The 12,871-nt window shown below is 46.3% G+C and overlaps 1 protein-coding gene across 3 annotated transcripts in view; it reads left to right on the top strand.

The window, feature by feature from the left end:
- LSAMP (limbic system associated membrane protein) overlaps positions 1–12,871 on the top strand; it is a 991,767-nt gene that overhangs the window by 819,462 nt on the left and 159,434 nt on the right. For all 3 annotated transcript variants that reach the window (XM_059838035.1, XM_059838034.1, XM_059838037.1), the window contains one exon: positions 10,528–10,760. In XM_059838035.1, coding sequence (XP_059694018.1) covers positions 10,528–10,760 — 233 coding nt within the window. The remainder of the gene's footprint in view (positions 1–10,527; positions 10,761–12,871) is intronic.

The raw sequence follows: 12,871 nt of genomic DNA, 5'->3' as shown, positions 1-12,871 counted from the left end.
TTCAGATGTGATATTCCCTTTCCCTTGATGAAGAGGAGGCAGTATGAGATGAGATGAACATTAGGATCCAGATAATAGAAAGTGCGTTACTATGTCTCATGTAGCATGCTCCTCAGGTATTGGAAGAAGCTCTTTCATATAGTACAAAACACAGGAGACGCCTGCCAGTTTCACGCAACATTTAAATCTGACATTCTTTCACAGACTTGTACCAGTTAATGGTTAACTGATGAAATTCTCAGCCAGAAAGTATCACCAAGATGAAGATGTTAATGAGTTTAAAAAAAGAAAAAGGGGGCAGGGGGTTGAGAAATGCCTGGGGATAAGAAAGCCAGAGTACAAACTTACAAGGTGGATTGCGAGCTGTCACTCAGAGTGGAAGCTAATTTACACAGAGGCTAAATTTAGGTTAGATATTAGGAAGAAATTCTTTACTTTGAGGGTAGCAAGACACTGGAAAAGGTTACCTATAGAAGCAGTGCATGCCCCATCCCTGACTGGCAGTGTTCAAAACCTGGCTGATGTGGCTTTTAACAACCTTACCTGGTAACAGCTGTCCCTGCTCATGGCAGGAGCATGGAACTAGATGATCTTTAACATCCCTTCCCACCCAAGCCATTCTGTGATTAGCTTGGTGCTAGATTTATTGGTTTTTATGGCTAGAAAAGATCATGAAATTATGTAGAAGGTGATTTACTTTGTCACTTTAGGAAGGGTTCTGCCTTTCTTTGAAATGTCTGTCACTAGGTATGGGAGGGTTGGTCACTTAACTGTGTGGCCCAATACCTTGGCTGCTGTGTGGCTGTGGGACTGTGTGGCACAGACCTTGATACTGTTTCCATTTCCTTCCCCAAATGTTCAGGTGGGGACATCTGAGCACTTAGCTCTTCTTGCCTCCTTGGAGATATGCTGCCATTTCAGATCTACTTTGGTCACTTACCCCAATAGCTGTTGAGGCTGGTGGCCAGCATTAGCCCCTGACAAGCTGATGGCCCTGACCTGATTGTTTGGCTGTATTTTCTCATGTCAGAAACATTCCTAGAGGTGGTCTATGGTTTCTTACCACCTGGCAGCCAGCCCTTCCTGACCCACTGGAGGCTGCTGCCAGTCCTGTGGGCACAGCCCTTGTTTCTGAGAGCCCTGAGAGCTGGCGCTGTCACGTTGCTGTGTGGGAGAGCACTTGAGGTGCCTTGCTCTTGGAACTAGGCCATGGTACCATAGCAGCAATCATGTGGGCTGTTTTGCAGGCTTACATGTGTCTTGGTGTGTCTAACTGTGAAAGGGAGAGTCGGGGAGGGAACCTCCCTCTTGCCTCTCTGCCATACAAAATACATGAGGTGATGCTACGAAGCTCCAGGTTTATTATTTGGATCTTAAGCTTTGTAGTCCTCTTCCCTGAGCAAACCACTGAAATCCACAAGCTGGAAGGTATTATTTGCAGTGCCACATCTGTCTTCAGCTGCGAGATGCTGATTTTCAAATCTCCCCCTTGTTTTGTGACAGCCTGTGGTGACGCCTCCTGCATTTTTAGCCTGTGACTGGGGTGGGAGGAAGCAATCCTGGACCACACAAAATGCTTTAAAACACCCTCTAGCATCATTCTCCTATTCCCTCTTGTGTTTGCACTGTCCCTTTTGTGCACCCACTCCCTCATGACCTGCCCTTATGCTCTTTCTTTCTTTGTGCCCATGCATTGCTAATCTGTGGCATAGTCTCATTCCCCAGTAGCTGTGCTGGCTGCCTTAATGTTTATTGCCAGCTTTTGCCTCTCCCCATTTTTTTCTCTTCCCTCTGCTTGCCAGCCCATGATGTAGCATTGCCTTTCTCCATCTGCCTGATTGTCTCTCTGCTTTTTATCTGGGTGCTGGAGCTCCAGGTGCTGTCATTCTCTGCGACAGCACAGAACGTTTCAGTTTCCCTCTGTGGCTGGATAATTACCAGATACAAAGTCACGTGGACTTCCCAGCGAAACCCTCCCTCCCCTCCTGTCAGAGAAGGAGATCACATCTCTGAAACTCATTTTCCCCTTTTTGTGGCATTTTCGTTATTATGTTTTTTGACTAGAAGAAATTCAGGGGAAAAAATTGGATTAGCTTTTCTGGAGTTACCTAGTGGTGATCACATAGAAGTTACCTACAAGGCACGAGGGGTTCAGGTAGAAGAAATAGGTGATTTCCACAGCTGAAGTTTGTGAATGAAAACAAAGGGACTTAAAGTCTGTATGCGTGCCTTATTAGTGATCCTATTCTCATTTTTGGTGTATCCCCAAAAAAGAAAAAAGGTCATACTGGTGCAGAGGCCTGCCAGAAGTTTAGTTTCCAGTTTATTTACAACTTTGGCATAACAGCCAAAACCCAGTTCATATAAGGGTCTAATTATAATTGTCTTTTGAGGAACTTCTGTTCCTAAGTGACCCCAGATACTTTTTAAATATCAGACTGTGTCTTAGTGATCACAAAAGCACAGGATCCTCAGTGTAAGTGCAGAGCAACAAAAAGCCAAATCATTGGGCAATGTTCCCCATCATTGGGCAATGTTCCCCATTGCCATTCTGCATCAGATCTGCTATTCCCTGGCTCCCCCTTTTGATAGTGAAGGAGCCCTGGGATGCTACAGGAAGCTATGGACAGCAGAGCAAGGCATACATTTCTAGTGGATATTTCACTAAGGCCAAGTGATCAATAGCTGATGAGCATTGCCTAATGATTCTGGATCAAGAGTAGAGCCAGGTTTCCGGCTGGACCGAAAAGGAAGAGTGGCAAGTCCTCAGCTAACCCGAAAGTGAAAAAGGGAGCTCAGGGTCTGTTTCCTCAGCAACCTGAACGTCCTGACTGATTTTAGTGCAAGACCCTGATGCAAGCTGTCATAGCATTTGGCATTTCTGCAAGCGTCAGCCAGAGAGCAGTTCGTCCCCCTGTGCACACGTAGAGAGCAAGTCTCCTCTGGCAGGAGGCCTGGGACTGGAGTCAGTCATTCTAGAAACATGCCTTGGATTGGGAAAATCCCTGTCCAAGGATTTCCTGACTATGCTGTAAAGAAATAGGGGGCATTTCCTGGGCATGGTGGATTATAAGAAGAGATGGTACTGTGGTGGTAGGTCTCAGTCTGAGGATTTTCTGTATTTTGAAATCTTAAACTGTCCTGGGAAATGGCTGGGATGGAGTTAAGCTCATAGCAGCTCATATTGATATTTTTAAGAAGGTTCCTCTGCTGCAGTGGATGTGGACTGAAGTTGTTTATGGAGGTATACTGATCCCCAACAGATGGGAAGAGCAATAAATCATGCCAGTGTAAGTTCTCTTACTCTGATATAGTTACATCCACCCTTTGAGAGTACTGGCATAAAAATCGCTGTATTTCGGGCTTGATTTCTGTTGTGAGTTTGTGTTTTTTCCCTACACAAACAGGAACATCTACTCTTAAACAGTCATTTTAACAGAAAAAAAACCCTGTGAGAACAGCTGTGTGTCTGCAAGTGTGAGCCAGGGCAGCTAGCTGTCTTTTTAGGCCAGTGTATTTTTTGTAAATTCCCTTGGGTTTCATTTTCTATGTGTACCACATGGACTGAGAGACAAGGATGTTTACAGCTCATGAGCAGTTCTGCACTGATGCTCTTATTTTTGGTTGCAATTCCTTTTTTATTTCATTAGAAGGAGTTGATGGGAGAGACAGTGAGACAGAAATGTTTCTGTACAAGGCACTGGGGACTCCTCTTCTAGAAAACTGGGTACAAATGCTGGTCACGACAGAGGAATTCAGGCTGGAGCAGGTGCTGAGAGAGGCTACTGCAATGTTTAGGGCAATGGAGGGGCTATCATACAAGAAGAAACCAGGAGAGTTTGGCTTGTTGAATTCAGCAAAATGACTGCTCTCTCTGAACACAGTGAAAGATAAACACCCAGGAGAGAGAAGAGCTCTTTAAAGCTAAAAGATGGTGTTGGCATGAGAGGAAATGGATATAAGTCAGGTATGGATAAATCTAGACTTAGAGTTAGAAAAAAAAATGTTTTAATCAGCAGAACAGAAAGACTTTGAGTAATATGGCCTGCAAAGCAGGGGGAGGATATTCCCCCATCAAACACACTAGGCTAAAGTAGGAATGAGGTACATCTCTGAAAAAAATAAAGTACAGCTGGCTGTGCTGGCAGAGGTTGGGGCTTCCTGACCTGGTAAGCCCATCCTAGCCTCACACTTTGACTAAAAAGGATGAAAAGAAGTGCAGGCATCCTATCAGCCGTGCGCCCTCCCAATAGGTGGGTGGCCAAAAATTGTCACCTGAGTGCTGAAATACCCAGGGAGCTGCAGAGAGGTGTGACGACCAAGGTCACAGCATAATACAGCTGAGAGAAAGCATGGGCTGAACAGATGCAGCAGTTTCCCCCTCCTGCCAGTTTTCCAGCACAGGACTGGATTTAAACAGTAGTTTTCTAAATGCCTCCGAGGGCCTGTATTATCATGCTGGCAGTGGTTACTCAGGAGCTATTTATGCCACATTTTGGAAATCCATCCTGCTGTGGCACAGCTTTCACTCTCAAACAGTGACCCTGCTGTGTATCATGGCACATAAGGAAAGGAGCAGCAGCTGTACTAGGCTGGGGAAAGAGTGGAGCAGTGGCAGTAGGGAGGAGAATTTTGAGCAACAACTGATGCCCATGTGCATTCAAATTCAGCAAAATGAGGCTTTTGGTGCTTGGCTGAAAGGAGGTTTCAGATGCTCAGTTGATATGATCTCCCATGATAGTACCATCCACTTAAGGGGCCTTGCCTTCGCAGAGGTGGAGATACATTCAGCTGTGGATGTCTTCTGCAGCATCTCCTACTGAGGGGAGCCTGATCCAGAGAAGTGGGAACCACCAAGGGCCAACAGCTCCTATATTGCTCCTCCAGACTCTGTGCTCCTCTGTGCTCTGCCACTGTGCTCCTCTGGTGGGACTGCAGTGGCAGCACTGCATTGCTCTTGAGATGTTGGCAGGATCCAGCGCTGCAGTGCCATTGTGGAGCCTAGCTGGACTCTTCCCTGAAGAGCCTGCCTGGGAGGTCAGGGCTGGCATGGCTGTGGTCCGTCCTTAGCCCTTGCTGCCCATACCCCTGCCGGGGCATAGCGGAGAGGCCAGGCCCTTGCTGCCGCCCTGGCTGGCCATGGCTGTGTCCGAGTCCTTGCTTGCCAGGCAGGGAAGGACTGAAGAGCTTGAGGAGACAAGCTGAAACAGCACAGGCATGATTTGCTCTTGAACTTTCCTCCCCAGGCTGGGAGCAAGACTGTGTTTAACCACTGCATTAGCTTTTCCAGGATCATATTTTGCAACACAAGGGAGAATTTGTCTTGCATGTTTGGAGCTGGCAGCCAGGAGCTGACATTGTTCTGTGCCGAATGAGCCGTGTTTGATCCCTCTCTCTTTTCCCTCTTGTCATTTTGCTGCTGGGGGTAGAGGGCAGTGGGGGAAGGTGTTAGCTGGATCTCGTAAGAGTGTGTGTGAAGTCAGAAGATTAGAGCAGGCTCATCACAGAGCTGAGGCAAAAGGCAGGAGATCTGATGCAGGGCGGGTTGTGGCATCCTCTGGCAAAAGGGCAGCATGTCCCTCAGTGTGTGCAGTGGGGTGGGGTTTGGGTGCTTAATTGTGCGTGCAGCAGGCTGCTGAGTTTTGGCCTGATGCACAGAGATTGTCTTACAGAAGAGATGTTCAAAGGGTTAACGGAGAAAAGATGATTAAAGAGGATTGTGGGAATTGTGGCACAGACCTGTCACCACAACTTGCTTTGGAGAAAGAGGGCAGAAAATGCAGTCCATAAACTTGATCTTTATTTATGTTTCCCCAAAATGAGGTAAGAGCTGTGGCTTGCTGGCAAAGCACTGCAGCATATTTCATCAACCCTAGCAGCTTGCTTCTTCTCACTAGTGGGGTTCTGGCAGAGAATTGTGGGTTTGGGTCTGCTATTAAAAAAAAACCAAAAACTTTAAAAAAAAAAAAGTTTAAAAAAAATTGGAATTACAACAGCAATTTAAAAACCCTAAATAATTATCCCAGCTTCAGTGCAACCCAATACATCATTGATAATGCTGTAAAATCTCCATGTTAAAGCAATCATTTAAACAGCAGCTTCACCAGGCCCTGAAGGGCTTCCTTCTTGCCTTTTCATCACTCTAGGCTCTAAATATCATCCATCCCTTCCCGAAGGAATTAAATACCCCCGGTCCATCTCGGCAGCCTAGGCCATAGCTGCTGCCCTGTCTTCTCTGGGGCAGAATGGGAAGCCCCCTGCTGAGATCCCGGCTCTGCCGCATCCCGCTCCTCCGCCCGTGCGGCCCAGGCTGGCAGCGGGGGCAGGCAGCCGGGGGAGCCGTGCTGGGCCTTTCCAGGCAAATGCCGCCTCTCAGCAGTCTGTTCGCCGGGGGAGACAGAGGGCGGAAAGCTTAGGGCCGAGAGCTGCTGGAGTGACAGGCACAACATAAACTGCGATGAGTGTTAGAGCAACACGCTGGGAAATCAATGCGCGGAGTGGCGCTGCCGCCGCGGCAGGAGAAGCGGAGCCACGGCTGCTCCGAGCGCCGGGGCCTGAGGGAGGCAGGACGGGCCCTGAAACCTCCGGGCTTTCGTCGCCGGGGTAGGAGATGTGGGTGCTTAAGTCTCACTCACCTTTTCTTCACTCGGTCTCACACCCATCAATAGGAACAAGCCCAAATACTTTGAAGAAGGGGGCAAAAAATGCGTCTGTCTCCAGATGGAGCGTTCCTCGGAGCTTACAAGGGCAGGTTTGCAGGAGCGCTGCGTGTTAGACTGGCAGGTGATGGAGGAGGGAGGACAAGCAGCAGGACTTGTTCCTGCCCTCCCCCTACTTGCATGCTGCCAGATGTCCCAGCTTGTCTTGAAATCCAGGGACCAGGAATGATGGTGGGCAGCCCTCGAGCCCATCCAAGGCCGTGGTTCATGCTGAAAGTTCAAAATCATTCTCCTGCAGAATAGCACCACCCGATTCCCTCCCTCCTGTAACACAGCTCAGCCCCATTGTCTGCGTTTGCATGTGGGGAAAATGAGACTGGCAGAGGAGTGCAAGAATGACCTGGGTTTCTTTCTCCATATCCAGCTGTTGCTAAAAACTTCAGGCGCCAAACTTGGCTGTGTTTGTTTACAAGGAAGCAAGGAGCACTAATGGGGCATGGCAGGAAGATCTTTTGTCTTTTCACGTCTCTGGTTTGAAATGGTGCAAGATCAACAGTTCCCAGGTTCTTACAGTGATCATGCAAGGCATGCCCATCACCATTCACTAGTCCTCTCATTAGCCACATCAGAGATGTCAAGAAATCAAACCTGCAACCATAAGGAAAAGAATAATGCATGGATCACAAACTGTTTATTATCTTTCACTGAGGCTGATGGTAATGCTTCCAACAAGTCTAATGAAAAGCGTTTGACTGTCTCTGTGAACTTGATTATTGATTATTAGTGAATGATAAGAGTCCATTGATATCTGGCTGATGCCATGCTCCTATTGCTTTGCAGTTAAAATGTCAGTTAACATGACATTTAATATTCTATTAGTATTGAATTAGCACTTATTACACTGTGAAAATCATCACCATAAATCCTTATTAAAGCGTGATCCATTCAGCTGGGTGGCATCTCTGGCAGACTAAGAGGGTGTGTGTGTGTGTGTGTGTGTGCGTGTGTGCAGACAGACATACTGAGATGCATCATCAACGTGAATGCATGTTCAGAGCATGCCAGGACTTGGAATTTCCACATTTGTACATTGATTTTCCCTGACAGCTTGAGAGGAACAGGTATGGTGAATAGAGGGGTCAAATCCATTTCACTTACTCATCCCATTTTCCTCTTTTCTTTGTCCTCTCCTTTCCTTATTTTGGTAGCACCTGCTAACTTGTTTCAGGGGCAGTTGCAAGATTGCCTGACTGTAGCTATTGACCACTGTCCTAGAGCTGACCTGGATGCATGTAAGACAGGTTATGACACATTTCCTCTTCCTGGGAGAGGAGGGAGGGTCTCTGGTTGAAGCCTACCCACAGGAGCAAAAGCACAAGGCTTTGTGCAGACCACACTACTGAACTGTTAATGACAAGGCACCACACAGAGGCATATTTGCTACCCAGAGAGTTGTAATGATCAGGGGCAGGGCAGAGCTGCTGAGTGCACGCTGTAGCCCGGTGGGGATGGGAAAGCAGCATGGTGGGGATGGTGGAGTGCCATGGATCTGCTGGAGTCCAGCAGCACTGATAGCTGTTCAGGGAGATTTTCAGACGTGACTGAGAAATTTCAGCTCCCACTGACTTCAGCTTCCACTGTTAATCTGCTTAGCTTTTCACTACCAAAATACTTGACCCCTGATTCTTGGTACTGTTACAACTCCTGCATTTGCAGGAAGGCTCTTGACCCTAAGGCAGCCAGCTCTGGAGGCAGTCTGGGTGTTCCTACAGGGCCACTGGTCCCAGCCCTGGAGCACATTGCACACCCTGGGTCTTGGCTTTCACCTCCCATCACTGGTGATTACTGCCTGGGATGGCCAATGGACCTGGAGCAATGCCTCATTGTAGTGGTGCTGGTTTCTACCTGTAAGTGACTGCTCACAGATTCCCCAGCATCCTTCTTTTTGATAAAGAGTAGCTTTTTGAAAACAACTCAGATCACACCTGGGAGTTCATCTTGGGGGCAAGTGCCTTCCTGGCCAGGAGGGCGAGCTCTGGCCTGCAGGCCAAATTCCCACTCCCCTTCCTTGGCTGGACATTGTCAGTAACATACATCTGTTGGGCTGCTCTCTAAAGCAAATGTTTGTCAGATCAGACAGAGCTGCTTACAGCTTGGCCAGCAGCATGGCATGGCTCCCATGGATGCCCACGCAGCTTGGCTTTCCTCCTGCCCACAAGTAACCCCAGAACAGCTTGGACAGCATCCATGGGCTTGCCAAAAGGGAGTGGGTGTGAGGTGCTGGCCATAATGGTGGGGTCACATTACAAGGGAAGGCAGCTGCAGCAGCCTTGAATGAAATGCATTCAAATAGAGGAACTTGGAAAATGTCTGACCCATGCTAAAAGGCTGTATGAAAGCCTACTGTCAAATATTTGTCTTATCTTGAAGCAATAATCTTTATCCTCTCTTTTTCTTCCTTCAAATACAACATATGCATGAATAGTGAATAGAGCACCATCCTGTGCAATGTGACCTAGGAAGACCCTGCTCAAGCAGGGAGGTTTGACCATCCAACCTTACTGTGGTCCCTTCCAACTTAACGTATTCAGAGATTCTGTAATAGCAGTAGCAAGAGGTACTGGGTTTTTTGGATGCTGGGATACTATGGACAGAGCTCTGAGAGGTGAAGGAGCAACAGCTCTGGAGACTGAGCTTCCCTGTTTATCTGCAGAGCTAATGTGATGTGAGCAGCAGCAGGGCAAACCTGCTGTCGGCCCGTCTGAGCCCAGCCCTGGGGGTGCAGCTGCCAGGGTGAAAGAGGAGTTATGTCTTCCTGTCTTCTTCAGCCCTGGTCCTCTTGAATGAGATACAGCTGAGAGTGAGCAGGATGTGCCTCCTCAGTGGCAGCTCCTCTTTTCTGCGCAAGTCTCCTTCTGGTGGTGGGAAGTGGTACAGAGCAGGTGTCTTTGCCAAAAATACATTTGTCTTCACAGCACCTACTCTGCTCTCTGTCAAGAAACAAAATACTTGTCAAGTTACAGTTGCGGTGGGGTTGGATTGTCCTCTGATTTGGGAAGGTTGGTACTCAGGCCCCTGGCAGTTTCTGGTCCTCCTGCTACTCCTCTGCTTGCCACTACTAGCTGTCATTCCACCTCTCCTGTTCGCCTGAGATGTTCACAGGACATGCTGCTTGTTTCACAGGGATGACAGTGACACTCCCACAGCCTCTCATTGTCAGCCTGAAATCTGCACTTGCCTGCATGAACAAGCAGATGTGCATCAGCAAGTGTGTGTGTATGTTTTAGGAGGGTGATGTTTGAACAATGAAATAATTCCACAAATTTTTTTTTTTCAAAACAATGTAGATGGGAGATACTCTGTATTCCTCCACTAGTGCTGCTGAAACTGAGGGATGGAGGAGCTGTGTCCTGAGCTGGCAAAGCTGAAGCCCTCCAGGCTGAAAGGGGTCTGGGAGTCTATCTATTGTATAGTCAACTTTTTGAAGGTGAAGGAGAAGCATGGGAAGATCTACTTCCAGCCTTTCTCACTGGCAGGGTTGGAAGGCATTTGGTGATCAAGATCTCTTGTGGCCTTCCAAATTAATTTTTAGTGCATTTGTAGGCAAAAGGAAGAGAGAACAAGAGATATGTCTTCCCCAAATCCCATGTGTTTATGAACCAAAGATTCCTGAAACTCTTCAATAGAGTTAAATTGTTAAGTACTTGTCCATGGGACAATAATGATGAGAAGATTCTATGGTTCACTGGCACGGCAGGGGTGTGATGTGAAGTTTCTCAGCAAAGCAATAAAGAGGAGGAACAAAAGGGAGATGATGGATGATGGAGAGGGTTGTTAATCTCCCCCTTACCTGTCTCATCCTCTGCAGGTGTTATGTAGAAGACAGAAGCTCCAAGGTGGCCTGGTTAAATCGTTCCGGCATCATTTTTGCTGGAGAGGACAAGTGGTCCCTGGACCCTCGAGTAGAGCTGGAGAAGAGAAACCCCCTGGAATACAGCCTGAGGATCCAGAAAGTGGATGTCTATGATGAGGGGTCCTATACATGTTCAGTGCAGACACAGCATCATCCCAAGACTTCCCAGGTTTACTTGATTGTGCAAGGTAAGCAACATGCCTGATAGGAGAGCAAAGAGCAAAAGACACAGTTTGTGGAGGGAGCTGTATTTTTCTAAGAGAAACTCGAGAGTCAGTAGCCTGTGTGTCCCTTATGTTTACACAGGAGCCAGCTGGACTCTTCCCTCCCACTGTGGAATAGCGTGGTTTTACTCTGCTGTCAGTTTGTCCTTCTAAAAGAAGTGACAAAGGGGACACTAGTGATGCCAAGCCATATTCTAATATAATGCAAACCTGGCTCCTGGCTCCTGGCTCTGGATGTTTGGCACTGATGGGAAAGCATTTGTTTATTATGACACTTCTCAGAGCATTGTGCTTTATCTCTTCACAGAGAGCCCTCTGGTTTCTTCGCCTCCTCTTTCCTCAGGTTTCCTTTCTTTTTTCTTGTGTCAACAAGCTACTGTTCTGTGTTTTTTGGCCTTCCATAGTCAACTCTTTGCCAGGCTAAGGAATTAATTTTCCTGTGAGTTTTTCCCAGATGGGTCATTCGTTTGCAGGGTGCACCATCACTAGGTGTGTGTGAAACCTGGTACCTGAGGGACCTGCCATGTACCTTATGTTGCCCTTTCCTTTTATAGCTACCCTTCTCCTGTGTGTGTTATAAGGAACAGGAAACTTGGCAAACTAGTATTATCTGTCTGCCTGCATTTATGGCAAAACAGAGGGTAAATAAATTAAAGAATTCACCAGTTATTGGTAAGGTCATTACTGAGTTTATTCTTGTTCCATTCTGTCCAGACTAGAACACAAAATAAGTGAGTTTACCCAGTTTTGTTTAGTTTTGCTTTAAATCTTCACGCCATTTTGCCTATCTGCCTATTTATCTAAAATATTTATGAAGCAGCTTAGTTGATAGATATTTATGAATGTGTTAGATACATATTACAGATACGTTCAACTTCTATATTATCTTTCAGGCAGGAATTTGTTATTTCTCCTGATTTGTCTAGTAACCTATAAGGCTGCAGAGTTCATTTCCCCCAACAAGTTTTTGAATTGCTCTGATTATAAATGCATGCAGGAAAGGATTTTTCCCCTTGCTGGCACTACTTGGCAAACTGGGGGGCTAAGTAGCATCCTAAGTGAAAGGTGACAAAGTCTGGACATGTGGTCAGAGGTGATGCTTTACACACAGGTGTAGTGAGCCAGAAGGTTCCTGGTTGCTTTTCTTGCCCAGAATCCTCCCCCCAGCAGCACAAAGAGTGGCCCACACCCACACACAGAGTCGCTCTCATGGCCTGGCTGAGTGCTTGCTGCATGAAATGCATTCCCCAGCCCTGGAGGTGTACCCTGCCTCACTGCTCGCTACAGCAGAGCAGAGCCAGCCCTCTGTAAGTGGTTTATTACTGGTGAAATCTCACAGCACACAATTTCCATTTACCTGTCAAGAAAAATATAGGGACAAATGAATTCTAGAGCCATGCATATGTATTATTAATTTTATTTGTGCCTATTAGATATGGGCCTAAGCAGCAGAATTGAGTTCTCTAGCTTAGCTTTCACTTAAATACGTGGGTATCTGGCTCTGAACTACTGCCACCTTTCTGAGAATAAGAAAATTTAGGTTTTGACACTCCTAAAGTCTAAATGCCTGTAAATAAGGTATCTGTGGGTAATCTTTGTTCTAACACCTTCCACAGATTTCATAAAAGACCCATTGTGATATTGTGCTTACTGTATAATCCTGTAATTAGGTAAAACTCATAGCTTTAATTTTTTAAAAATAAATTTAATCTGGTAAAAAGGTGAAGGGAAATATAAATACAAAATCCTTTCCAATTTGGAAGAGTTAGTCTCATTTTAAACATGTTTTAAAAATAATCTTAAATAATAAAACTAATTCAGTACAAAATAATGTATGTTAGAAAATAATCCCTGTAGTCTCAGAATACGATTTTCTTTTACTGATTGTTATTTTTCCAAGATTTGCAGGTTGTCTGCCTGAAAAATAGTCTGTTACTAGTGCAAATTAAAGGAGTTTGGATATTGAGTCATACTAAACTATTTAGTTTTATTTATTTTATGTAGTTTATTTACTTCTCTTGCTTTTCTATTCATACATTTCAAAACATTGGCTATTTGAAGCTCTGGGCATAGCA

The sequence above is a fragment of the Haemorhous mexicanus genome, chromosome 2 (genome assembly GCF_027477595.1).
Source record: "Haemorhous mexicanus isolate bHaeMex1 chromosome 2, bHaeMex1.pri, whole genome shotgun sequence".
Lineage (NCBI taxonomy): Eukaryota > Metazoa > Chordata > Aves > Passeriformes > Fringillidae > Haemorhous > Haemorhous mexicanus.
Note: the sequence above shows the minus strand (reverse complement) of the source record. Positions and strands in the feature narration are given on the sequence as shown.